Here is a 26,542-nt window from a genome sequence, read left to right as displayed (position 1 = left end):
GAACATTCTTTGGCATTGCCTTTTTTTGCGATTGGAATGAAAACTGATCTTTCCCAGTCCTATGGCCACTGCTGAGTTTTCCAGATTTGCTGGCATCTTGAGTGCAGCACTTTCACAGAATCATCTTTTAGGATGTGAAAGAGCTCAACTGGAATTCTATCACTTCCACTAGCTTTGTTCATAGTGACGCTTCCTAAGGCTCACTTGACTTCACACTCCAGGATGGAGTCTGGCTCTAGATGGGTGATCATACCATCATGGTTATCTGGGTCATTAAGATCTTTTTGTACAGTTCTTCTGTGATTTCTTGCCACCTCTTCTTAACATATTCTGCTTCTGTTAGGTCCATACCATTTCTGTCCTTTATTGTGCCCATCTTTGCATGAAATGTTCCCTTGGTATCTCTAATTTTCTCAAAGAGATCTGTAGTTCTCAGGTACAGTCCCTTTAATATGTAGATTCATGTATCTTTTTGAAGATTTTCTTGACTATAGCTCTATGTCTTTGGTGTCTTTTATTTTTTGGAGGTTCTGCGTTCTTCTTTCAGAATTGATGTTAAATCTTCATTAAATTTCTGTTGTTTTCAAATCTTTGGTAGAATCTTCTGTCTCTTCTTTATTTCTGCTATTAATTTCACTCTCCTCCCTTCCAGCCTTGGTTTCTCTTACTGGACCTCCCATGGCTCTATTTGTTTCTTTGTTTCTTCTAATTCTGCCTTTGTTTCTGAGATATTTTTTCCTTCTTTCATTTTCTTCTCTTTTCATTCTTGAGTTTTCAGTTCTGTTTGTATCTCATCACGTTTCACATCAATCCTACTGTCTTTTTTTTATTACTTTTAATTTTTTTGGAGTATAGTTAATTTACAATGTTGTGTTAGTTTCTGGTATAGCAAAGTGACTCAGTTATATATGTAAATATATACACACATACATGATGCATGTGCACACACATGCATACACACACACACATATATAGATATAAAACTTTTTTTTTTTTTAAACAAATGGCACCATCTGGAAAGCCCAGAGTGTTAGTCATTCAGTTGTGTCCAACTCTTTGTGACCCTATGGACTGTAGCCCACTAGGTTCCTCTGTCCATGGGATTCACGAGGCAAGAATACTAGAGTGAGTTTCCATTTCTTTCTCCAAGGGATCTTCCCAACCCAGGGATTGAACCTGGGTCTCCTTATTGCAGGTGGACTCTGTACTGCCTGAGCTACCAGGGAAGCTCGTGTGTGTGTGTGTATATGTAAATCCTTTCTCACATTGTTTTCCATTATGGTTTATCACAAAATATTGAATATAGTTCTCTGTGCTCTACAGTAGGACTTTATTGTTCAACTGTTTCCTTTCTGAGCTGTTTTAATTTTAACTTGTATGATTCTTCCAAGTTTAGATTGTTTTTATGTTTCTTTCAGCTCATTTAGAAATCTGTTGCACTTGTCATCCTCTTTGTGGCCACATTTGTGGGATGTTGTCATCATCTCTGGGAACTTTATCTGGTTCATTTAAATCTTTGTATGGGGTTTTATTGTAATCTGGTTTTATTTTGCACATACAAATTAGCCGTTCTCTTGGGAAGTTCCTCTGTAGGGTTCTTTTCTGTGTCATTACTGTGATGGATTAAAACATACCTCTTTATATCTTTGATGACTTCTCTATCAGGGAGAGCCTGATTCATAGGAGCTTCTGCTTCTAACTCTGTGTCATCTAGAGTCTGAGGGTCTTTCCCTCCAGAAAAGTGAGGCTGCCTTTCTAGGTGCTTGTCCAGCATATCCTGAGGCCCAGCTCAGACCCCCCCTTCTCTGGTGTTAGAAGCCTTTGTCTTCCTGGGGTCCCCGGTGTTTCTTTCTGGACCCCACTAGCAGCAGCTTCTTTTCTTTCCTTTTTTTTTTTTTTTCAGCAAGGTGAGGGGAAGGGAACTGGAAAGCCTGAGTCTCTGTCTTTCCAAGAGGGCATATTTCACAGCACTTCTGAGATGCTGCAGAGAGAGATCTAGGGCAGAGGACTGCCTCAACTCCTTTGAATTCTGGGGCCCCTTACTAGTTTCCTATGGTTTCCTTGCTCTTGTCCTCAGCGTGGAGCCTTTGAGGGAATCTTTGACTTTCACTGGCTCGTTTGCAGAGTTGAGGCTTTTGTTCCTGTTTCGTAAAGGATGGGTTCCTTTTGGGGGTGAATACTTGCTGGTTTCTGAGTTGCAGCTCATAGCACCATCCACACTCTCCTACTTCTTCCCTACCAACATTCCCTACCATCATTCCTGCTGATCCCACACACCTGCTGCCGCCTGATGTAGAGTTTCCACTAACCCTGCTCCGGGGTTCCTGGTCACCAGTTTTATGTAAGATGACATCCATGTTGTGTGTGGTTTTTCTTTCGTGATCTTATATATTTTGTCTGGGCTGTGATTTAACCAAACCATGCTGTTGCCCATGTTTTTAACATCAGAAATCCCAGTACATTTTAAAACAAGAATATAGTAGAAGTGTTAGCTTTCTGACATCACATCCTATGGTTTTTCATTATTTCCGGTAGAATAGCAATATTTGATGTTAGGATCTGGAACCAAACTGTTTGCTGCCAACTGGTATGCAATTCTGGCTTAAAAAAAGTGTGGCCAAAGATCTTGAATATGTGTAACCAGTTCTACATTATTTGGGTCTAGAGCAAGACTAAGAAAAATTGACTTGTCCTTCCTGTTTTAGGGATTGTCTAGAAAGTTAAGCTACTCTTGAGATTACATTGTTAGTTTCTCTTTGTAATGTACCTAATAGATGGGTCACCTTATCTAGACACTGACCAACTAACAGACAGCACATTGGCAATAGAAGCTCAAGAGAAGGGCCTTTTATGTCACCATAAATGGGAGAGATCTAAGAGTTTGTTATTGATGGGATAAAAAGAGAGTTTTAGAAATCTAAAGGTGGTCAAAGTCAATTCCTTGGAATCTACTCAAGTGGATAAAAACCCATAAAGAGATAGTTGTGAGAAAACAAAATGTGCAGAAAGAATGGAGGCTTCAGGCGAGCCCACACACACTGATTTTCCCACCTCTCAACCCAAGACAGGGACAGTTATGTTTCAGACCACTCACAAAATCTCAGACTGACTGATGACCTTTAAGCTGCAAATGGAAGGGATGACTTACGTCTAAGCAGTGCAGTAACTGCACATCCTGGAGTTTGGAACAGGGCCAGCCAAGACCTACTGCTAATAGCTCAATTCATAGCAAGCCACTCGGAGGAATATTTGCTCTTGTTCTTAACTACTGTCTGCCTGCAAGTGATAAAACCAGTTCTAAGCCCAATGATGTACCCTGGCATCTGTCTTCATCTCTAGCATGACACTCAGTATTTTCTCAGTGTTCTTCCAGGACCCCGAGAATCTTTCCCAGTGTTTGCCTGTTTTTTTTTTTTGTTGTTGTTGTTTGTTTGTTTTCCATCAATGTGTGGAAGGTCACTGGACTTTCAAGGCAAGTTAAGGGCAGTTGTTCCCGCAGGGGCCACTCTGAGTTCTCTCCCAGAAGCCAGCTGGGCTTTCTGTGAAAGAATGGGTGGGGAAGGGGTGTTCTTATGTCCCTGGCTGGAGAAATTATATTGATTTTTCCATCTGCGCCAATCTCCCTGAGGCTGTGGATTGGAAATTCTGCTATAATAATTGAGTGATCCTCAAATTCTGTTAATTTTATATCATTCTTGAAATGAGAAAGGTACCAATCATTGATAATTCAACACTAAAATGAATTCACAATTAGGCTAACATACACTTAAAATTGCATCTACTCCTGTCACATGGCCCTAAATAGAAAACACAAAGTTTTGTTTGGCATATTTATAGAAAAGAAGAAAAAAAACCTATCTCTGATTCTATTAGGACGTGGATCATATTGCTAATGTGGAGAGATTAGGATGTCCAATTTGCTCAGCAGGTGATATGAAACTAAAATCACATTGATTGGGCTTCCCTGATGCTTCAGTGGTAGAGAATCTGCCTGCAGCGCAGGAGACACAGGTTCAATCCCTGATCTGGAAAGATCCCACATGAATGCAGAGCAGTTAAGCCTGTGCTCTACAGCCCAGGAGCCACAACTACTGAAGCCAGAGCACCCTTGAGCCTTTGCTTCACAAGAGAAACCACCGCTATGAGAAGCCCACACACCGCAACTAGAGAATGGGCCCGGCTTGCTGCAACTAGAGAAAAGACTGTGTAGCAACAAAGACCCAGCACAGCCAAAAATGAAACATTAAAAAAAAATCACATTTATCCTGAAACACCAAGTTTGTCTTCAACTGGAGAGAACTCAGAAAGCACACAGTAGATTCTGAAAGGACAATGTACTTCTTTATATAGTCTTAGATTTTTCTCAGCCTGGGTGCAGGGCCCCAGAGAGATGAACTAGCACAGTATGCTGGGATTCTCTCTGCCTGAGAAAATAAACGACAGCTCAAGTTTCATACACTCAGAGAATGACAGGCCATCTCTGAACAGCTGCTCAGTTTACAGATCTGGTTTAGACAGAGAGCAGTTGAATGGTAGGGATGGTACTGGGACGGTTGCCAAGAAAGTAGTAAGACCAGTCCTCTGCAGGTTACTCGGCTGCCAGTGGAGGTTGCGGAGGTGAGAACACTGGCCATTACTCTCCCCAGAGGAGCCAGACCCCGGCTTTCCCCTCTGTCTCAGCAGCCAAGCTTGCATAGAATTTTTTTGAAAGAGACAGCACATATTATCAGATAATGCACCCCTAGTGTCAAGCTTCGTTTCCTGGAAGCTGAATGGAGAAATCTAAAGACCTCATGTACCATGAGAGTATCAGAAGAAAGAGAAAGTGAAAGGAAGCCAAGGGCAGCTGGAGCCGAGCAGGAGAGCTGGAACGACTCCGGGGGCCTGTCTGTGTGAAGATGCCACCACTCAGGGTGACTTGAATCTTGAGTGAGGAGTTTAAATAGCAGCAGAAGGAGTTCGGCATTGGAATGAAATTTTAAAATAAAGGTTTTTTTTTTTTTTTTTTTTAAGTTTTGCACAATGGCAAGATGACAGACGGCTGTGCCAAGACTGGCACATTGAGGACAGCTGGAAGACACCTGAGTGGGAAAGACACGCCTGTCTCTTTTACGTCTTTTAGTCCTTCATGCATGTGAAGATGTGAGATTCTGCACAACTCTTTTTTTTTTAATAGTGAAGGAGTACTATAAATGGCTATAGTAAATTCATGAATTCTAAGGAGGGGAAGGAATAAGAAGGCAAAACATAATAGGAAATTCTATTTTGTCCATTTAGCATCTTGACACAAAAAAGAGACACTCACTTCCTCTGTGCCTGGTTTAAGAATAGCTTTCTGAATTAAACCCATTCTCACCCAGGTTTCGTCTCTGGCACAACATCGTGGAAAGTGCATTGCTTCTATCTGAAGAGCACCATGGGATGCTCAACTTACTATATGACTCAGAATCCCATTTATTTTCTCAGGGTGTGTCGCCTCCTCACTCCACCCACTACCCTGGTGACCGGAGGGCAGAATGATGCCTCCATCAGAGGTGACTTTAATCTCTTCTTGCCTTTGGGGTAGGAAGCTGGCAGGGGGAATTTGGAAATTGTTCATACAGAGGATTTTTGCTTTTGGAGGTTTTTCTTCTCCTTAGGATGTCAGAAGAGAAGGTTTCATATCTTGTTGGAGTATGGTTTGGAATGTGGACCTGTCAGTCCACTGGAATCAGTCACCTGAGATTCATCACTCATACCATCTCTTCCCGGGCAGGCTTCCCAGAGAGGCGGACTCTGCAGACTGGCCAGGGGGTGGTGTGGAGACCCTTCCCATGTGGTGAGGTGGGTCAGAGTCTGGCTTCCTGTGGGGGCCTGCAAACAGCCGTGCATGCAGAGATGACAAGGTGTCAGGATCCTCCATTCCTTTGCTGTTTATTCACTTAGTAAGCATTTACTGAGCATATACTATATGTGAACTGTGGTATTGGAGAAGACTCTTGAGAGTCCCTTGGACTGCAAGGAGATCCAACCAGTCAATCCTAGAGGAAATCAACCTGAATATTCATTGGAAGGACTGAAGCTGAAGCCCCAGTACTTTGGCCACCTGATGCAAAGAGCTGACTCATTGGAAAAGACCCTGATGCTGGGAAAGATTGAAGGTGGGAGGAGAAGGGGACAACAGAGGAAGAAATGGTTGGATGGCATCACTGACTCAATGGACATGAGTTTGAGCAAGCTCTGGGAGATAGTGAAGGACAGGGAGGCCTGGTGTGCTGTAGTCCATGGGGTCACAAAGAGTCAGACATGACTTAGTGACTGAACAACAAAATATGCCAAATCCTGCTTCTAGCTGCTGAAAGGCTGTCATAACTTAACAAATCAACAGAATCCCTTTGCCCTGGAACTGGCTCTCTAGATAGACGAGAAACACAAGAAATAAATAGATGGCAGAGCTTGCTGCATAGTGAGGGATGCTGATGAGAAGGAAAGAGCAGGGTAGGGGGTTAGGAGCATATGAGGTGAGCAACCCCATGTGCATTGCTGCATCATGACAGGGGGGACAGTTGGGGAGGGCCCTTGAGAAGACAGTGCTTTTGAGGAAGTGCCTGAAGGAAGTGAGGGAAGCACCTTGGGGTCTAAGGTGGGGGAACAGCAGGTGACAGGGCCCTAAGGTGGGCTTGTGCCCAGCCTGATGGGGAGCAGCACTGAGGTCCTGGAGAAAGGAAGCTGGGGGCCACCAGGGAGGGATGAGGTTGGAGGGGCACAACAGGGGCCAGGTCATTCCGGTACAGTGAGGACTTTGACCCCGAGAGAGCTGTTGGAAGGTCCTGAGTGAGGCAGTGGCCTGATCTCCCATCTCAGTGGAGAATGAGCCTCAGGAAGGAGGTGGAAGCGGACGGATGAGCTTGGAGACACACGTGACAACCGGCGGATTCTGTTGTTTATGGTCTGTAATGCACACATCCTTTCCGAGCTGGGTTCCAACGACCAGAGCCTGAAACTGCCTTGGCACTTCACTGTTTACCTGGAGTTGTGTTGGCACGGACAAGCAAGTGGAAGCCATTCCAAGTACAAGCGAATAAGACAGCAAGCTACCTGCTTCCTGCCACAGGGCGCCCACCAAGGATGCTGTGTTTTTGTTGCTGGAGCTTTGTGGTTCCTTGCTACCACTGCTTTAAAACACACACACACACACACACACACACAATGTGTGCTTCCCTTTTCACTTTCTTATCAAAACAGCAAGTGACCTATTACATTTATGTAGGAGTGCGGCCCATGCGGAAAATTCAAGTTTATAGGGAATAAAATAGCCTTTTCATATACTGGATTGGGCCCTGCAACAGAAAAGGGACATTGGTGAAAAGTAAAACTGGTGAAATCTGAATAAAGTCTGTAGTTGAGATTCATTTGTACGGATACTAATTGTGTACTCTGTGCTCTGTGCTAAGTTGCTTCAGTTGCGTCTGACTCTTTGTGACGGCATGGACTGCAGCTCTGCCAGGCTCCTCTGTCATGGGATTCTCCAGGCAAGAATACTGGAGTAGGTTGCCATGCCCTCCTCCAGGGGATCTTCCCAACTCAGGGATCGAACCTGCGTCTCTTAACATCTCCAGCTTTGGCAGGTAATGCTTAAACACTAGTGCTGCCTGGGAAGCCCACCAGTACTAATTACTGGGTTTAAATGTGCCGTGGTTAATGTCACAAACATATGATGCTAACATTAGGAGCAGATGAAAGATGTACGTCAGCCTTCTGTACCTTCTTTGGCAAATTTTCTGTACATTTAAAATCATTCCAAAATAAAGTAATAAACAAAAGCACCCCACTTAGAGGGAAAAGAAAAACATGAGTGAAAACTTTGAATTTCTTTCAGAGATGAAATGGGTCCACAGATATGTTCTGCACATTTAGAATTTTTACCTACCATTAATACCAGGTCGCTATTACGAATATAGAGCTAGACAATGGTCTTTCCTTTTCATCACTTCATTTCAGTTAAGCTACATTGCAAATATTGGGTTTTCCACGTTATTGAAAAACCCAAACAAACTTCTTGGCTGACCATGGCCTCCCCCCCTGCATTAAATGTCCAGGCATGACTCTTACTCCCCTCTGCTTGGGAAATGGGTGTTTTCCAGTGTGGTTTACACCCACACCCTGTCATTTGTTGGTTTCCCTTCCCTCTGCCTTCCTCCCATCTTGACTCTTCATCCTTGCTGTATGTCACCCCTTCACTGAATAAATGTCACTAAATGTAACTGGTCCTAGAACTACTTTGCCACCGTCTTCTTTTCCTAAACCTAAACATGACCTTTCTTGGTTTGCTGTTCTAAAGCTTTGGGGAAAAAATTTGCCATTATATTAAAAAAAAAAAAATCTGACATTCTCCATGTCTGATTGTATAGACCAAGAATGATGATCTCAAATGTCTCTAGGGCCCAGGCAAACCATGCAGCAATATGAGACAGTTGAGACTAACAGATAACACTAGATAACCAATGGGAATTTGCTGTGTGATGCTGGGAGCTCAAATCTGGTGCTCTGTGACAACCTAGAGGGGTGGGAGGGAGGTTCTTGAGGGAGGGGACATGTGTATACCTATGGCTGATTCATGTTGATGTACGGCAGAAACCAACACAATACTGTAAAGCAATTAACCTCCCATTAAAGATAAAATTAAAAAAACTCAAAAAAACACCCCAAGACAAAGAGTAATAGATACAGAAACTGGCATCGCCTACCTGGTTGTAAGATGGTTCTCATTTGATTATTCTGGCAAAGTTGTATCTTTTCTAGAACCTCAGGGAAATTTCAAATCTGTTTCCAAGCAAGATGCATTTTTTCCCCCCAAGGTGCTTTATAAATGCAAGTTATTATTTAGTCAGGCAATGTGGGAAAATGTGATCAGTTGCAGTTTAGGTAGTAACGGGAAGGAATAAAAAATTATATGACTCCACAGAGGGAGAAGATGGATGAGATTTTAACCCAGCTGTGAATGAACACAGCGATACTGTGAGGTCTTAGAGGATGTTCTTAGTCACTAAGGCAGGACCATTTTTAGATCATTATAGAAAGATGACAGACATAACCTCAACCAAAAAAAAAAAACCTCGAGGAAGAAACTTACCTACTTTTTGGGTAACAAATTCTTATGTCTTACAATGGGTTAGACATTGCTCTCTCTGGATTGTACCTTAAATTTCTGTGGCTGTAAATTAAGCCCCTGGTAGATAACAAAAAGAATACTAGCAGCATAATATTATTAATATCCCAGGGATGCATTAATGAAATGTTTAAGATGCATTGGAAAGAAAGTGAAAGTGTTAGTCGCTCAGTTATGTCTGACTCTTTGCGACTCCATGGACTATAGTCCACTAGGCTCCTCTGTCCATAGAATTCCCCAGGCAAGAATACTGGGTTGCCATTCCTTTCTCCAAAGGATCTTCCCAACCCCAGGATAAAACCTGGGTCTCCCGCATTGCAGGCAGATTCTTTACCATCTGAACTGCAAAGCCCCAAGATGCACTGGATTAAAGACCGAAGAACTCACTGACTTAAGTATCCATGGTCAGGACCACATGATGTAGAAAAAAACGTTAGGAGATGGAGCGTGTGGTGCTGGCCTTGGCGCCATCCTTCTTGCGGGTGGTATCCCAGGTCTATAGGGAACCACATATCTTTGGGCCTCTCAGCAAAATAAGCAGCACGCAGGTGACTCCCTGAAGGAGTTTCCCCAGGGAGCCTGGGCTCATCCCAGGACACCCCCCCACCTCTCCTCCCCCCCACCCCTCCTTGCCACATGCAGGCCTCTCCTGTTTTCAGAGCTCCGCGAAGTCACAGATGCTAAGCAGGCAGAGACACGTTCTCCCCACACCACGAAGCCAAGGACAACGATGGGAAGGCTCCTCCATGAGGCGAGACAGTCCACACCTGGCTTCCGAAAGCCCAGAGCCTTGGAATGGCGAGAACGTCCTGCCCAGTCCGCTGCCATGAGCAGATGAGACCACGGCTAAATCCACACCATTCCATTTGAATCCCTGCTCTAGCATGCTCTTTCCTAAGGGAACGAGCAGGGCTGAATGGAACTGAACCCGTCACAAGAGTCCTTTACATGCCCAAAGGTACGTGCTTTGGATTTGCCAACGGAGGCTTTCCAGCTGTTTCCATTTTAGATCACGAAATAAAATTAAAAAGCAGCACTCGGAGCTGGGAAGCTTAGTCCTTATTTAAGGAGCCAATGGGGCTTCCCTGGTGACTCAGCTGGTAAAGAACCCACCTGGCAATGTGGGAGACACAAGAGAGGCTGGTTCAGTGCCTTAGTCAGGAAGACCCCCTGGAGAAGGAAATGACAACCCACTCTAGTATTCTTGCCTGGGAAATCCCATGGACAGAGGAGCCTGGCAGGCTACAGTCTAGATGGTTGCAAGAAGTTGGACACGACTGAGTAACCAAACCGCCACCAAGGAACTGATGAGGTTCCACACGTGCCTCTGTGCTGGGTATTCTGGAAAAGTCTGTCCTTGTGATTCTGCCTGGCATACCTGGTTAGGAAGCTGCCAAGCCCCTGGACACCTTATCCTTGCTCTGACAAATAGCAGTCAGGCTGTGTGAGGAGGAGGGAGGGATTTTATCTTGGACATCACGGCACGTTTATGTACACAGCAGCACCAGAGACATTTTCATTCTCTGCCAGCTCTTATGGCACTTTCACAAATCTCAAATCAAAATATTTTCCAGGTGCGCTAAAAAAAAATCAATTTTCAGAGTCAACAGTGGCCAAGGGCTCCAGGGGTGAGCTCACTGTCCTACCCCAGCAGCTCCTAGAGAGGCTGAACAGATGCTTATCAGAGATGGTTTCAGCCAACCTTTACTGACTGCTGGGCAAGGGAGCAGAGGGCTTCAGCAGCCCCCATCTGGGGACGGGGCGTGGGGGATAAATTCTTTGTTTTTCACAGGGGGCTGGAGAGCCGGGCGCCTCACCTCACCCCAGGCCGCAGGCGGGGGCTCCACCGGAGGGTAGTACTTGGGCACGTCCCAGGCCACGGCTGCCATGAACCACTTGAAGTCCTTGCACTTGAGCTGTCTGCGCAGCTCCTTCTGCGCTGAGAGGTCCCCAGTGGACAGGTGCCGGTACTCCGGGCGCCGCTGGTAAATGTACTCGGCGAACTCGTCCATCCAGGTCTCTGCCACCCGCTTCAGGTTCTGCACAGGACAGAAGAGCATCAGTGACTGGCCCGTGTCCGCCACGGTGCATCTCAGTTGCCCTCGAAATGGGGAAAAAAAAAAAAAAAGGAATTAGACAACCTCAGGCAGCTCTGGTGGTGAGTTTTCCTCACTGCCAGAGGTGTGAGACAGTTAGCCTGAGGCCACGCGTGCATTTCTGCTTCTGGCATGGGGTTCGACTGCCAATTAGCCCAAATAAATGAGACAGAGTGAAACACCCCGCGGACAAGCTGATCAGCGTTCTCATTCCTGCTGTTACTGCCCAATGATGAATTCTTTATTTTTCACCCAGAATTGTAGGAGTTGGAGCTGGAGGTAACAATGTTGCTCTTAGGCATCTGATTGCTTAAACTGGTTCAGGGATCAATGAGGGATCTTGGCAAGAGTGAGGAAGAACCGGCTGTTGTTTTCCCAGTCACAGTGAGAGAGCCCAGCAGGACTGAAACAAAGACCTTGCGTTCTGATGGTGTTTTGTGCCACCTGGAAGCCCAGGGAAACTCGTAATTCACGGCACAGTGAAGTTGGCTAAGGAGGCACCAAGGGGCCTCTGCAGGTGGAGCCGTGGGGGCAGAGAGCAAGGAGGCCGGCCCCTTAGAGGAAGGAGCATGGAGGCTCAGGGTAGGAGGCTCTGCGCGTTTGCCAGTTTTGAGGTTCAACAGGAAACGTCTATGCTCTGGGTCTCAGATTCCTCGCCTGAAAAAGGGACATAGAGTCATCTGTCCCTCCATCATGGGAGTGGTTTCAGGATTAAGTAACACCTGGGTTTCAGTATTCTCCCCTGGGAAATCCCATGGACAGAGGAGCCTGGTGGGCTGCAGTCCATGGGCTCACAAAAGAGTCTGAGCGGGTAACACTTTCACTTTTCGCTTGCCTTATTTTAAACACCCAACTGGTGTGAATATTGACCCTTTCCAGCTTCTCATTTGCACTGAGAAGATAAAATGAGCAGAAAGGCTGGGAACTCCACTAAGACCCAGAGACAAGTGACTCAAGTAACTAGGAATGTTTAGGAAAATTGTTTATCTTAAAAATTGCTACACTGTCCTAAATGAGACTATTCCTAATGGAATTGTACCTTTTTTTTGTTTTGTTTTCTCAGTATGCACACCTCCAGCCTCCCTGGAGGGCCTCTCCCATCTGATTTTGTTCCCAACACTTGCCAACTCATCCTCCCTGGTCTCCTTGGTTAGCATGGGTAGGGCTCAGTTAAGTCAGCAAGAGACAGAGAAGACATGATGCCATAAAGACTACTCTGATTTTCTTTTTTTTTTTAAGGTTTTTTTTTGTTTTTTGTTTTTTTTTTAGATGGACCATTTTTAAGGTCTTTATTGAATTTGTTACAGTATTACTTGTTTTATGTTTTTTGTTCATGAGGCATGTGGGCTCTTAACTCCCTGAAAGGAGTCACTGTTAGTTGCTCAGTCTTGTCTGACTCTTTGCCACCCCATGGACTAGGTAGCCCATCAGGCTCTTCTGTCCATGGGATTCTCCAGGCAAGAAAACTGAAGTGGGTAGCCATTCCCTTCTGCAGGGGATCTTCCTGACCCAGGGATCAAACCAGGATCTCCTGCATTGTAGGCGGATTCTTTATCACTGAGCCACCAGGGAAGCCCCTTCACTCCCTGATCAGGGAGCAAACCTTCACCTCCTGCATTGAAAGGTGAAGTCTTAACCACTGGACCACCAGGGAAGTCCCGGGACTACTTTGATTTCTTGGTTGCCTCTGTGTTCCTTTCTAAGATTCCTGGCGTGGAGGGCTTAAGAATTTCTCTCTGAGGGGTTATTATTTGCTATCATTGTGCTGCTTGCCACCTCATCAACATTGCCTGGCCAAGAACATTTTCTTCTCCTCTGACTTCAGTTTACTTTGACAAATGATCAGAGTCAACATTATTTTGTAATAGTCTAACCCACTCCAGTATTCTTGCCTAGAAAATCCCATGGACAGAGGGGCCCAGCAGGCTACAGTCTATGGGGTCACAAAGTGTCAGACACGACTGAACGACTGAACATGCATGTGCACACACACACACACACACGCACGCACGCATGCACATGTGCACACGGCCCTCACCATGGACTCTGAACTGCCTGATTTGTGAGGAGGCTCCTGCTGTGTTCTGGGACCAGGAAGCACAGGCACACGTGATACCCAAGTATGAGTCTTCAGTGTCACCTTGCCATTTACCATTCATTCTGACAAATGTTCTGCCTGAAATGCATTCTATTTTCATTTGTCCTTGGACAAGTAATTTTTATGATTAGCAACAAAGGCTCACAGATAGGATGGAAAAAAATCAGTTGGTAATATTAAAACTTTATTTATATTCGACTTTGATTTTTGGCTGTAGTTTCATTCTTTCTCATAAACTTCAATTATTATGTAAAGTGAAAATATTTAATTTTTACCTACTTTGTGCTTCTCAGATAAACAAGTATGAATAAAGGCAAGAAAATAGCAAAGAGCAGAGATGAAGAGGTAAATTACCCAGGAGTAACAAGGAAATGTTATGCATGCGTGCTCTGCTGCTGCTGCTGCTAAGTCGCTTCAGTCGTGTCCGACTCTGTGCAACCCCATAGACGGCAGCCCACCAGGCTCCCCCGTCCCTGGGGGAGCAAGAACACCCAGGCAAGAACACTGGAGTGGGTTGCCATTTCCTTCTCCAATGCATGAAAGTGAAAAAATAAAGTGAAGTCACTTAGTCGTGTCAGACTCCTAGTGACCTCATGGACTGCAGCTTACCAGGCCCCTCCATCCAGGCAAGAGTACTGGAGTGGGTTGCCATTGCCTCCGCCAGGGGATCTTCCCAACCCAGGAATCAAACCTCTATCTTCTGCGTCTCCTGCGTTGCTGGTGGATTCTTTACCACTGAGCCTCCTAGGAAGCCCTTTTATTAAGTGGATGCATGCCTTAGAAATTCTGATAGCTTGCAACAAAGATGTGTCACTAAGTAATCTGTTTGACTTGGGTAAATAAACACTTTTAGACTACAGATTCTGTGAAGTTAGGGGTAGATAGTGTTTTTGTTTTAAATTAAAAGGCCCTGGCATGCTGCGATTCATGGGGTCATAAAGAGTCGGACACGACTGAGTGACTGAACTGAACTGAACTGAGTACATGTGTGTGCTCATCTGAGCTTGCTAACTGTGGAGTTATTAAAAGACCATTTATAAAATGAACATGAGTAAACTCCTAGCTCATGCATGTATCTGTTGATAAAGGCACTGAAATAGAAACAGTAGTTTAAAAAGCACTACTGCTAAAGGGTTTGCTGCTTTGGGTTTTTGAAATAGAAATAGGAATTCTTGTGAAAACTCTAAGAGGAATTGACCAGTTATATGCGTTCAATTGGGAATGGCTGTAAGGGTCAGGATGAACGTTTGCCAGAAACAGCAGCACAAATAGTGAAAGAGGCAGGCGATGGCAGGTTGGAAGATGGTCCGCAACCTCAGGGAGGCTGCAGGCTCACTGACCTTGGAACCAGGCAGGTTGCTTTGGCATTATCACGTCCTTTTCAAATGGAAATACTTGGTTGCAGATTAGGTTTGCTGCTTTCCCAAGCACTCCAAAGAAAGCCAGAAGATCATTGACATACTCCAGGGATAAGGTCAAATCATTGAGCCCTTTTTGGTTGCCTTTTCAGGAGATGGGAAAAGAGAACCAGCACAATAATTGCAAAAACTAATTGCCAGTGTCTCTCTAGCAATGAGTGTTATGTAACCATTTAGACAAACATATGAATCCTGACTGTTCTCTAATGTTCCGATGACTCATCAGACAGCCTCCACTGGAGACGCTCTGTTCTGAGTGCAGTTTTCCATCAGGAGGAAACTTTCTGAAGTGTCAACTATTGTAGTCAAGGAGCAGTCTAGAACAGTCCAGGTGACAGGTGAAATCATGTTGTTCTGAAGGCGTCATTCTGAAAATAACAAGACGCCATGTGACTCTTACACTGTCGTTTTGAATTTGTAGTTAGTTTTGGGGAAAAGATTGGACCCTCAGCTGAGGAATATTTTAAGCAGTTGCAAGAAGCATTACATTGGCCTTTCATAGATTGTGCAATAAGTTCACCCACTATAGAAAATGGAATAATCACATACACATTTGAGCTCATCAGAATATTTGCATAGAAGCACATGTATTTAGGGGCTTCCCTGGTGGTGGCACAGTGGTAAAGAATCCACCTGCCAATGCAGGAGATGCAAGAGACAGGGGTTCAATCCCTGGGTAGGGAAGTTGCCCTGGAGGAGGGCATGGCAACCCATGTTAGTATTCTTGCCTGTGGAGAACCCCATAGACAGAGGAGCCTGGTAGACTATAGTCCATGGAGTTCACAGAGTCAGACACAGGTGGGTGCACACACACACACACCTACTTTCAAACACATGGAGGTGATGGAGTAGCAGCAGAGCGGTATTTCTCATTTAACACCGCTGGGAACACATGGACAGAATGGTGAAACTGACATCCCCAAATACATCTTGCCCGAGATGGTAATGAAGAGAATAGGGAATCAGTCTGGGCCCATCTGTCCTGAGATTACATAAGCATTGGTGGTGGTGCTAAGATGTTAAAAATTAGTTATAAACAGGAAGAAGGAGGACAGTATGGACACTGGGCGATCTATGCATGCCATCATTCTTTCCCAAACTATCAGGAGTTGGATGTAAAGGTTGCTTATATATGTGGGGCCACAATGATGTTGGGAAAGATTGAGGGCAGGAGGAGAAGGGGGCAACAGAGGTTGAGATGGCTGGATGGCATCACAGACTCAATGGATATGAGCCTGAGCAAATTCCGGGAGATAGTGAAGGACCGGGAAACCTGGTGTGCTGCAGTCCCTGGGGCTGCAAAGAGTCAGACTGAACAACAACAAGGTGTTAGGTGGGATTCCTGGTTTTTGAGACGTAAGTGAAATTGCGTTAATGTATTCCTGTCTTAGAAATTTGCATGGCTTCCCAGGTAAGCCAGTTTACACGTTCGTCCTTCACTTGGATGTCCTGTCTGGGATCCCTCCTTCCTTCCCTGGTGGTGTCCTGCCCAGGCTTGCTCTCTGCCCTGGCCATGTGAGCTTCGTGGGTCTACATGCACTGTTCCTCACCTCTCAGACATATATCTGACAGATAGCAGTTCTAGACTTGGGAGATGTGAGGGAGAGGCAGGCACGTAGCTGCCAATAGTAGGTTGGAAGCTTGGGCTTGTTTCATATTCTTTTTGTTTTAAAAAATACACATATTTGTTTATTTAGCTGGAATTGGTCTTAGTTGCTGTGTGTGGGATCTAGTTCCCTGACCAGAGGTTAAACCCAGTCCCCCTTCAGTGGGAGCATGGTCTTAGCCACTGGGCCACCAGGGAAGTCCCTTCCTCCATATGCTTTAGCTCCTATAGAGAATTTCGTCCCGGACAAGATTTCCTCCCTGTCCTTTGCCCTCCTGACATGCTGTTTTCAAAACTTTCCTCGTGTCTCCTTTGCAGACAGAATATGGCATTTCTTCCTACTTTTATTACTGAGCACGTCAGCTTTCTCACTGTCTGTCTTGGTCTGTTCTGGCCTGATGCTGAGGTTTCCCTTTCCAGAACCAACACGTCCTTTCTAGGTGTTTTGTCTAACAAAGGTCCTTCCCCCACAAGAAGTCACACGGCCAGCTCTTGAATTACGCCCCCCTTACTTTTGGTTGTGTAAAGAGTTGGCTGCGCATCATCGAAGACATTCCACAGCAGGTCCCTAACTGTCCTCCCCAGTTTTATTCTCCTGCCTGGAACTCTGCTCAGGAGAGCTGCTCTGGCCCTTGCCCCTGTCTTTAATTAAACAAGGAGGCCCCTGTCCAGAGGTGGCTCTGATGCCTCAGTGGTCTGTGTGAGCCAACTGAAATATGGCCTGTAAACGCCTCCAGTTTACAGAATCAACGCCTAATCAATGTGTGCGCACCATGAACAACCAACCAGCTTTCAGCTATCACCCAATCAGATTCTTCCTCTGCTTCCGCTGTTTCTCTGCCCCGTTTAAGTCTTTCCCCAGCTCCAGTGGGTGGACCCCTCCTAACCCCTTCCCATCTGGCGCTGCTTGATTGGAACTGATTTTTGCTCAGCTAAACTCTGAAAATTTGTTAATTCTTTGGCTATGCTGGGTCTTTGTTGCTGCGTGGACTTTTCCCTAGTTGCAGTGCACAGGCCTCTCGTTGCAGTGGCTTCTCTTGTTGCGGAAGACAGGCCGAAGGGCACACAGGGGTTCAGTGGTTGCGGCTCCCGGGCCCTAGAGCACAGGTTCGGTGGTTGTGGCTCATGGGCTTATTTGCTTCTCTGTGTGTGGAATCTTCCTGGATCAGGTATCAATCCCGTGTCTCCTGCATTGGCAGGCAGATTGTTTACCCCTGATCCACCAGGGAAGCCCTTAGATAAACTCTTAAACATTTTAATTTATCTCAGTTTCTCTTTTTACACACAGAAACTGCTAATACTAAAAAATGTGTCTGGAATTCAGACTTCACCAGGCGCTTTGTGTTTTTGTTGGCAACCCTCCTCTTGATACTCATAATCTGCATGTACTGTGTACTCTGTGAATGTTTTTAAGTTGATTATGTGGTGGTGTCTGCAGAGTCTGGCATGTCTTGATGCTGTTGCCGGTACATAGTGAATGCTTTGCTTCCATGGAAGTTATTCTAGAGAGACTCCGAGTTCTCTCCAAGAGAAGCCTGCGATCACATAGCGGTGATCTGAATGTGCTTCCCAGTCCCACTGCTTTTCTGATGTGGGTCGGGGTGGGGTCCTGCTGGCCCTCTGTCAGTGGCTTCAGATAACAGCAGTGGGCTAGGAGGGTCGCCTGGAGAAGGGAACAGCTACCCACTCCATGAAAACCTCTGGGACCCACTTTGAATGGGTGGGCCCCCTTCCCCATTGCCCCCTTGTCCACAGCACACTCAGAGCTAGCGTGGAGCCCAACCCTGAGGTCCAGAGACAGAGACCTCCACCTACTTATTTTTCAGACTCAAGTTAACCAACAAATTAATTCAGCTTAGCCATGTGGCGCCCTCACCTCTCGCTGCCAATTAGCACTGCCATTATCTGAAAGCGAAAGTCGCTCAGCCATGTCCCATGCTTTGTGACCCCGTGGACTGTAGTCTGCCAGGCTCCTCTGTCCATGGGATTCTCCAGACCAGAATACTGGAGTGGGCTGCCATTTCCTTCTCATACTTGTTGAACGACATGTGAAATAAAAGCTGTTATTTTGAGCACCTTCTGTGCATACAGCATTAAGAGTCTGCACGTTTTTTATGTCACCCCAATGGTTCCTTGTGTAACAACACGCCCCCCCTATTCAACACAAAGTGCTGTTCATCTCTTCCTTCTCTGTGTTGCTCAAATATTTATTTTTAAAAATATTTATTTGGTTACACTGGGTCTTTTGGGGTCTGATGGCTCAGATGGTAAAAAAATCTGCCTGCAATGCAGGAGGCCCGGGTTTGATCCCTGGGTTGGGAAGATCCCCTGGAGAAGGGAATGGCAACCCACTCCAGTGTTCTTGCCTGGGGAATCCTTTGGGGTCCATGGGATCACAGGGTGTTGGACACGACTGACAGAATAACACTTTTCACTTTCAATGGGCCTTTAGTTGTGGCATGTGGGATCTAGTTCCCTGACCAAGGGTCAAACCTGGGCCCCCTGCATTGGGAACATGGGGTTTTAGCCTCTGGACCACCAGGGAGGTCCCTGTTCAAATATTTATTAACTCACTTAACACAGTCAGCCCTGTATTAGAGGTCTTTAGAATTCAAGTCTTGTTTTTGGCGTGTTCTCCAGGACTACGTCTTTCCTTAATTCTAATGCTCATCAGGTCTTGGAATTGATATTTTCAGAGGAACACTTAATCACGTTGCAATCTCAGTTCATAAGAACGGATTTCACCTTTGACTGATCATTTTCATTGTGAAGCATGAGGAAAGTAGATATTTCTGTTACACCTGCTGCTTCACCAAATGCCATAAGTCTATCCACTAATTATTATTATTATTATTTTTTGCCAGCAACAGTTTAGACCCTATGGCTCCCTCATCCTGAAAACTTGATCCCTATTCAGTTTCTGAACATACTAAGTGGGGGCTGATTATTTCCCTGGCTGAGAAGCTGACCCACACATGTGAGTTACCTGGGCCACCTCACTGCAGCTGCTCGTTTCTTTATGGTGAGTGCAATCCTGTGTGCCCACTGGTGGGACTCCCGCTGCACAGGCTGTGCTAGTGTCCATATTAATCTATTGTATTATGGCGGGTTTAGTAATAGGTTTCTCTATCACTTGTTATTTTTTCCCAGTGATTTTTCCCAGAAACTGCTGGGTAGCCAGCAAAGCCAGCCTCACCCAGAGTTTATTTGTCACAGTCACTCCTCCAGCAAGGAACCACATCACTCTTCCAGAACGTTAAAAATTCTACTTAGATTTAAAGGTGTTTTTTTCCTCCCCTTTGAAGCCTAAAACACTTCAGTAGCTTCCGCGTCCCGCCCCAAAACCCTCTTATCATTGATGATGTGATAAATGTCATCATGGCTGCAGCTCAGAAGAGGATCTCTTTACAAGAGCCTCAACTCACTACAATTATTTAGCCCAGCACTATTTTTCCTCTGATCTAAAGACTTCTTTGAAGTCAGTGGGACGCCTCCAGCATAAGGAGAGGATGGTTAATCCAGTCCTCAAAGAGAGACTTTTCTGACAGGCAGTTTCCTCTCTTTTCTTTACTAAGCCTGCATGAGCTGTTTGCAAGTGATTGCCTTCTCTTGACTGTTTTGATATAATTTAATTATACCTCTATTGTGATTTTTGGCTGAATATTTTGGATTATATGTTTCTGATAGCATTTAATATGGCCTTAGATATAGAACGAACAACTCTCCAAATTGTTTAGCTGCCTACCTTATTAAAAATGCATGTAAACCTAATTGAAAATAGTTTTGTTGAGGAATAATTGATAGGCAATAAATTACTCATATTTTAAATTTTATTATTGTTTTTTAAATTATTTATTTATTGGCTGTGCTGGGTCTCTGTTGCTATGTGGACTTTTCTCTAGTCATGTTGAGTGGTGGCTCCTCTCTGGTTGCAGTGCATGGGCTTCTCATTGAGCTGGTTTCTCTTGCTGTGGCTCATGGGCTCTAGAGCACAGGCTCAGCAGTTGTGTGGTACATGGACTTAGTTGCTCAGTGGAATGTGGGATCTTCCTGGACCAGGGGTCGAACCCATGTCTCTTGCATTGACAAGCGAATACTTTACTGTTGAGCCACCAGAGAAGCCCTAACTTTATTATTATTTAAAAAATTTATTTATTTATTTTGGCCACACCAGACAGGGATGCTAGTTCCCTGACCAGGGATTGAACCCATGCCCCCTGCAGTGGAAGCATGGGGTCTTAACCACTGGGTGTCCAGGGACATCCCAGCTACTCATATTTAAAGTGTACAGTTGACATGTGTGTTCCTGAAACCATCATTGCAAGCAAGATAATGAATATACCTATCACCTTCAATCATTTCCATATGTCACTTTAAAATCTCCCCATCTCCTTTCTTAAGTGCTTCTTCCATCCCCAGGCAACCACCGATCTATTTGAAAATTTTAAATTAAGCCTTCATATCTGTAAAACAGTTTTAGGTTCACAGCAAAGTTGGGGGGCAGGGACAAAGATTTCCCACTTATCCCTGGCCCCCTCCCATGCACAGCCTCCCCCACTATCCACACTCCCGCAGAGTGGGTTGTGTGTTACAGTGACCCGATAAGCATGCAAAGTCCACAGCTTACATTGTGATGTTGTACACTGACCTACTTTTTGTCACCATAATTTAGTTTGCATTGTCTACACTTTTAAATATAATGATAAAATGTGTGCTCTTTTTGTCTGGCTTCTTTCACTATGTGTAATTATTTTGAGGTTTACCCACATAATTGCATGTATTGCTTTTTATTACATTTCATAGAGTATGTATGGCTAGATCAAAATTTGTTTACCCATTTATGTACTAATGGACAACATAGAAATGCAAAAGATCAGAAGAGACTGCATGAATAATTATTGTTGTTGTTCAGTTGCTAAATCATGTCTGACTCTTTCTGACCCCATGGACTGCAGCACACCAGGCTTCCCTGTCCCATATATGAATAATTATATACCAACAAGTTGGATAACCTAGAATAAATATATAAGTTTCTAGAAATGTAGAATCTACAAAGACTGAATCATGATGAAATAGAAAATATGAAGACTGATTACTAATAAGGAGATTGAATCAGTAATCAAAAACATTCCAACAAGCAAGACATTCCAATAGCCAGGGCCAGTGGCTTCACTGGTGAATTCCACCAAATATTCAAAAAATAATTGGTACTGATTATTCTGAAGTTTACTCCAAAATAGCAGAGAAGGGAACTCCTCCAAACTCATTTTACAAGGCCAGCATTACCCTGATACCAAAACCAGACAAGGAAGCCACAGGAAAAGAAAATTACAGGCCAATATCCCTGATGAACATAGATGCAAAATTCCTCAACAGAATATCAGCAAACCAAACTCAGCAATACATTAAAAGGATCGTATACTGTGATCAAATGGGATCTATTCTAGGAGTGCTGGGATGATTCAGCATTTGCAGATCAGTCAGTTTGATACACCACATAGCAAAATAAAGAATAAAAATCTTATGATCATCTCAATAGATGCAGAAAAAGCATTTGATAAATTTAACATCCATGTATAACATTAGATCAGTGCCAAAGTAATTGAGGTTAGTGCAGAAGTCAACCACAATTACTTTTGAACCTCAATTACTTTTGTACCAACTGCAGTTACTTTTGCACCAACCACAATTCCTATTACTTTTCCACCAATATAAACCCTAAAGACTCAGTAAAAAACTGTTAGGACTAATAAAAAAATTCAGTAAATTTGCAGGATACAGAATCAATATACAAAAATCTGTTGCATTTCTATACACTAATAATGACCTATCAGAAAGAGAGATTTAAATAGAATCTCATTTACGATTGCAACAAAAGAATACAACACCTAGGAATAAATTAAACCAAGAAAATGAAAGACCTGTATTTTGAAAACTGTAAGATATTAACAAAAGGAAACGAAGATGACACAAATAAATGGACAAATATTCCATGCTCTTGATTGGAAGAATTTAACAGGCATACTTCTAAAATATTGCAGGTTTGGCTCCAGACCACCACGGTAAAGCAATGATCACAATGAAATAAGTCACATGAATTTTTGGTTTCCCAGTACATATAAAAGTTATGTTTATACTATACTATAGTATATTATTTAAATTATACTATAGTTTATTAACTGTACAATACATACCTTGAGTAAAAATATTTTATTGCTAAAAATTACTAGCCATTTTCTGAGACTTCAGAGAGGCATAGACTTTTTGCTGGAGGAAGTTCTGGCCTTGCCGCTGGTGGCTGCTGACTGGTCAGGATGGTGGTTGCTGAGGGTTAAGAGTGGCTATGGCAATTTCTTAGGCTAAGAGCACAGTGAAGTTTGCCAGGGTGATTGACTTTCCTTTCACAAATGATTTCTCTGTGGCATGCAGTGCTATCGGACAGCATTGGTAAAACTTCACCTCCGAACTTTAAAATTGGAGTCAATCTTCTCAAAACCTGCCACTACTTTATCAACTGAGTTTATGTCATTTTATAAATCCTTTGGTGTCATTTCCCATGTGGTTCTAGTGGTAAAGAACTTGTCTGCCAGTGCAGGAGACATAAGGGATGTGGGTTTGATCCCTGGGTCCAGAAACTCCCCTGGAGAAGGAAATGGCAACCCACTCTAGTATATTCTTGCCTGGAAAATTCCGTGGACAGAGGAGCCTGGTGGGTTACAGTCCATGGGTTCGCAAAGAGTCAAGCCTGACTGAAGCTGACTTAGCATGCACAACATGCATTGGCAGAAGGACTCAGTTTCCTCTCTGGGGGCTTCTCTACAGAGCTGCTTGAGTTTCCTTGTCTTGACAGGGCAGCCAGATTTCCCCCAAACCACCCATCCAAGAGAGCAAGGTGGAAACTAAAATAAGTGCCTTTTAAGACCTAGCTGCGGAATCTTCCCAGGTGCGCAGGGGTAAAGAATCCCCCTGCCAATGCAGGAGGTGCAAGAGATGCGGGTTCCGGCCCTGGGTCTGGAAGATCCCCCCGGAATGGGAAGTGGCAACCCACTCCAGTATTCTTGGCTGGAGAATCCCATGGACAGAGGGGCCTGGTGGGCTACAGTCTCTGGAGTCACAGAACAGTCAAACACGATTGACTGAGGACACTTGGAAGCAAAAAATAGGTGACAGGACAAAAAAGTATGCTTTCTGCTTTGCTTTATTTTTTTCATCCCTTAAGATCATATTAGGCTAAGACTGAGGGTCAGAATACGATGGAGTTATTATTTTTTTATTGAAAGATAATTGCTTTATAGAATTTTGTGGTTTTCTGTCATGCATCAACAAGAATCAGTCATAGGTACACCCATGTTCGATAGAGTTCTTTTTCATGACTTGGTATGAAAATTGTTGAAGGGAGTCCAAAAGAAACAGATGTTTCTGTGTCCCAGTGAGGAGCCACAGTGTGTATGGCCCACAGCCAGATGATGGCCATGCAGTCCAGATCTCTCCAGCATCCAAACAAGTTCTGGCACTTTGAGCACTGAAGTGCTGGTTTCTCTAGATAAGCACAACTAGCTGGAAGTTGATGCTCTTACTGTGAATGATGGTGGTGCTGTGGCTTCCCCAGTGACTTCACAGGCAGGGGACAGAGGCAGGTGGGGGTACTAGGCTAGGGGCCAATCTGGAGGGATGCAGAGTGGACCACTTCTGTCCATATATGTGAGCATGCAGAGGAAGCCTTTGGGGAATCCTAGAGAATGGCACCCCACTCCAGTACTCTTGCCTGGAAAATACCATGGATGGAGGAGCCTGGTAGGCTGCAGTCCATGGGGTCACTAGGAGTCGGACACGACTGAACGACTTCCCTTTCACTTTTCACTTTCATGCATTGGATAAGGAAATGGCAACCCACTCCAGTGTTCTTGCCTGGAGAGTCCCATGGACAGGGGAGCCTGGTGGCTGCCGTCTATGGGGTCACAGAGTCGACACGACTGAAGCGACTTAGCAGCAGCAGCAGAGACACCTGAAGATGGTTGGAAGGGCATTCATCTGGCAATCAAGCAAATGGTATCTCACTCTATCACAAAGGGAGTATAAAGGGCAGTGTGATCTCATTTGTGGATGATGACTGTTAATGCACACACACATACTTATATATAAATCACAACCAGCATTTTCTAACCATCCGTCAAGGAGAGTATCAAGTGTCTTGTTCCCCCACAGTAAGCATTCCAACAAACTGTGGTTAAACTAAATGGTGCTAAACCATTGTTCCATCTGATATTAGAAGATCCTGTTTTATTTTCCATACTACTTTCAAAAAAAGCAAAAAAAAAAAATCCTTTTAATAGCTCACACAGTGTTCTTATATTGCAAACGATATCTGTTTCAAAGTTTAGGCAACCTATGAAATCTTATTTTTATAAACTGTTTTCAAAATTAGAACACCAAGGGCATTCAGACGCCACAAAGCTGCCCATCGGTTTTTGACCATTTCTCAGTTTGCAGACTAGCATGTGGAATTGTTTTCTCCACCTCAGATGACATCACAAAGTGGACGTGAGCCTTCCCTTGTGGTCTGGTGGTTGGGAAGCGGCCCTCCAATGCAGCGGGTGCAGGTTTGATCCCTGGTCAGGGGGCTGAGGTCCCACGTGCCTTGTGGCCAAAAAACCACAGTCGTGGGCTGGAGGCAGTGTTGTGACAAATTAATTCATTGGATTTAAAAAAATGGTCCACATTTAACAAAGAATCTTTAAAAAAAGGAGATATGCTTGGGCTGAAATTTCAGTCAGAGATGAGATTCTTGCCATGAACTAATAAACTATGGGAAACAAGGGAGATTAGAATGGAAAGGACACAGCAGAGACCTCCAGCAGAGTGTCACTTTGCATTTACACATCTCAGGGTAAGAAGTTAATTTCTCCCAGTGAATCCCTCCCAGCCACGTGCTCCTGTGGCTTTATTGTCCAACTGAGGTCCCGAAAGGCAGAATCCGAGAGCGCCAGTGCTGCTCCCTCTTTCGAGAGTTGCATTTTTTTGGGGGGGGTGGGTTATGCAGATTGTGGTATGCTGAAATATTTTAATGTGCTTAAGTTTCAGCAGCTTAATTTTCTAGCAGCAGGGACCTATTTGTTTAGGCAAGCTTTTTCCTTTCTGAAGCTCCAGTGGAGTTGTGAATGCAGGAAAATGTTCAGTTCTAATGGGGATAATGATGAAAATGCAATTATAAATTCCCCAGCCCACAGACAGGGCTCGCCAGGTTTGTTTCTCAAGTGCTTTGAAAAAAGAAACATCAATGAATGCTAGCTAACAAAAGGGTGCCAAGGTGCTCTAGGTAGAAGAAAGAGAAACCAAAAGCAGAGTGGGTAAGTTTGCATTGGAAAGTAAAAATAATCCCCAACTTAATTTTATTAAAAATGACAAGGTAAAAAACGATGATGGCCAATTATCATGTAAATATTCAGGATCCCTTCTTAAAGATTATGCATGCACGCTCAGTCACTAAGCCATGTCAGACTCTCTGCAGCCCATGGATTTCAGTCTGCCAGGCTCCTCTGTCATGGGATTTCTCAGGCAAGAATACTGGAGTGGGTTGTCATGCCCTTCTCCAGGGGATCTTCCTGACCCAGGGATTGAACCCAGGTCTCCTGTGTCTTCTGCATTGACAGGCTAATTCTTAACCACTGAATCACCTGTCTCTAAAAAATCTTCCAATAGGGTGAACAAAAAACTGATGTGAAATGTTGGGTCTCACTCACTAGATAGACCAAGAAATCCTATATTGTCTCTAAAACTTGGAGATTGCTTAACTACAGCCTGTGTTTTACATTCGTGAAAATAGCAGATAATTGATTCACAAGTCAGCTGAGTGAGAACTTGGGGAGAAAGAACTGAGAAATATCTGGAATGATTAAACGGAGCAAAATAATGTTGGGAAGAAGATTGCATTTATGGGAGTTTTGGGGGAAAATATGTAGAGAAAATAAACAAGAAGACCAGAAAAAGTTAGTTTTGAGCAATTTGGTGGGAAATGGCTGAGTTTTTAAGTAATATTGTCTTTACCTTGCATATTTTGTTCATGAAACTTCCAAATGGCAAGAGACTGTACCCATCAACAATTTGCTACTTCTCTCTCTCTCTCTTTTACAAAATATTTATTTGGCTGCACCGGGTCTTAGTTGCAGCATTCAAACT

General features: G+C 44.3%; 1 protein-coding gene and 1 long non-coding RNA gene across 2 annotated transcripts in view; one reads left to right on the top strand and one right to left on the bottom strand.

Annotated features, from left to right (window-relative positions):
* Positions 1-26,542, top strand: part of LOC147366558 (uncharacterized) — a 357,719-nt gene that overhangs the window by 22,060 nt on the left and 309,117 nt on the right. The window lies entirely within an intron of this gene.
* LOC147366560 (polypeptide N-acetylgalactosaminyltransferase-like 6) overlaps positions 10,885-26,542 on the bottom strand; it is a 68,139-nt gene continuing 52,481 nt past the window's right edge. Inside the window, exon 3 of the mRNA XM_086414633.1 lies at positions 10,885-11,187. Coding sequence (XP_086270759.1) covers positions 10,885-11,187 — 303 coding nt within the window. The remainder of the gene's footprint in view (positions 11,188-26,542) is intronic.

This window comes from Bos grunniens, chromosome 8 (assembly GCF_055505025.1).
Source record: "Bos grunniens cultivar Pamir isolate PY7600 chromosome 8, Bosgru_T2T1.0, whole genome shotgun sequence".
NCBI classification, from domain to species: Eukaryota; Metazoa; Chordata; class Mammalia; order Artiodactyla; family Bovidae; genus Bos; species Bos grunniens.
Note: the sequence above shows the minus strand (reverse complement) of the source record. Positions and strands in the feature narration are given on the sequence as shown.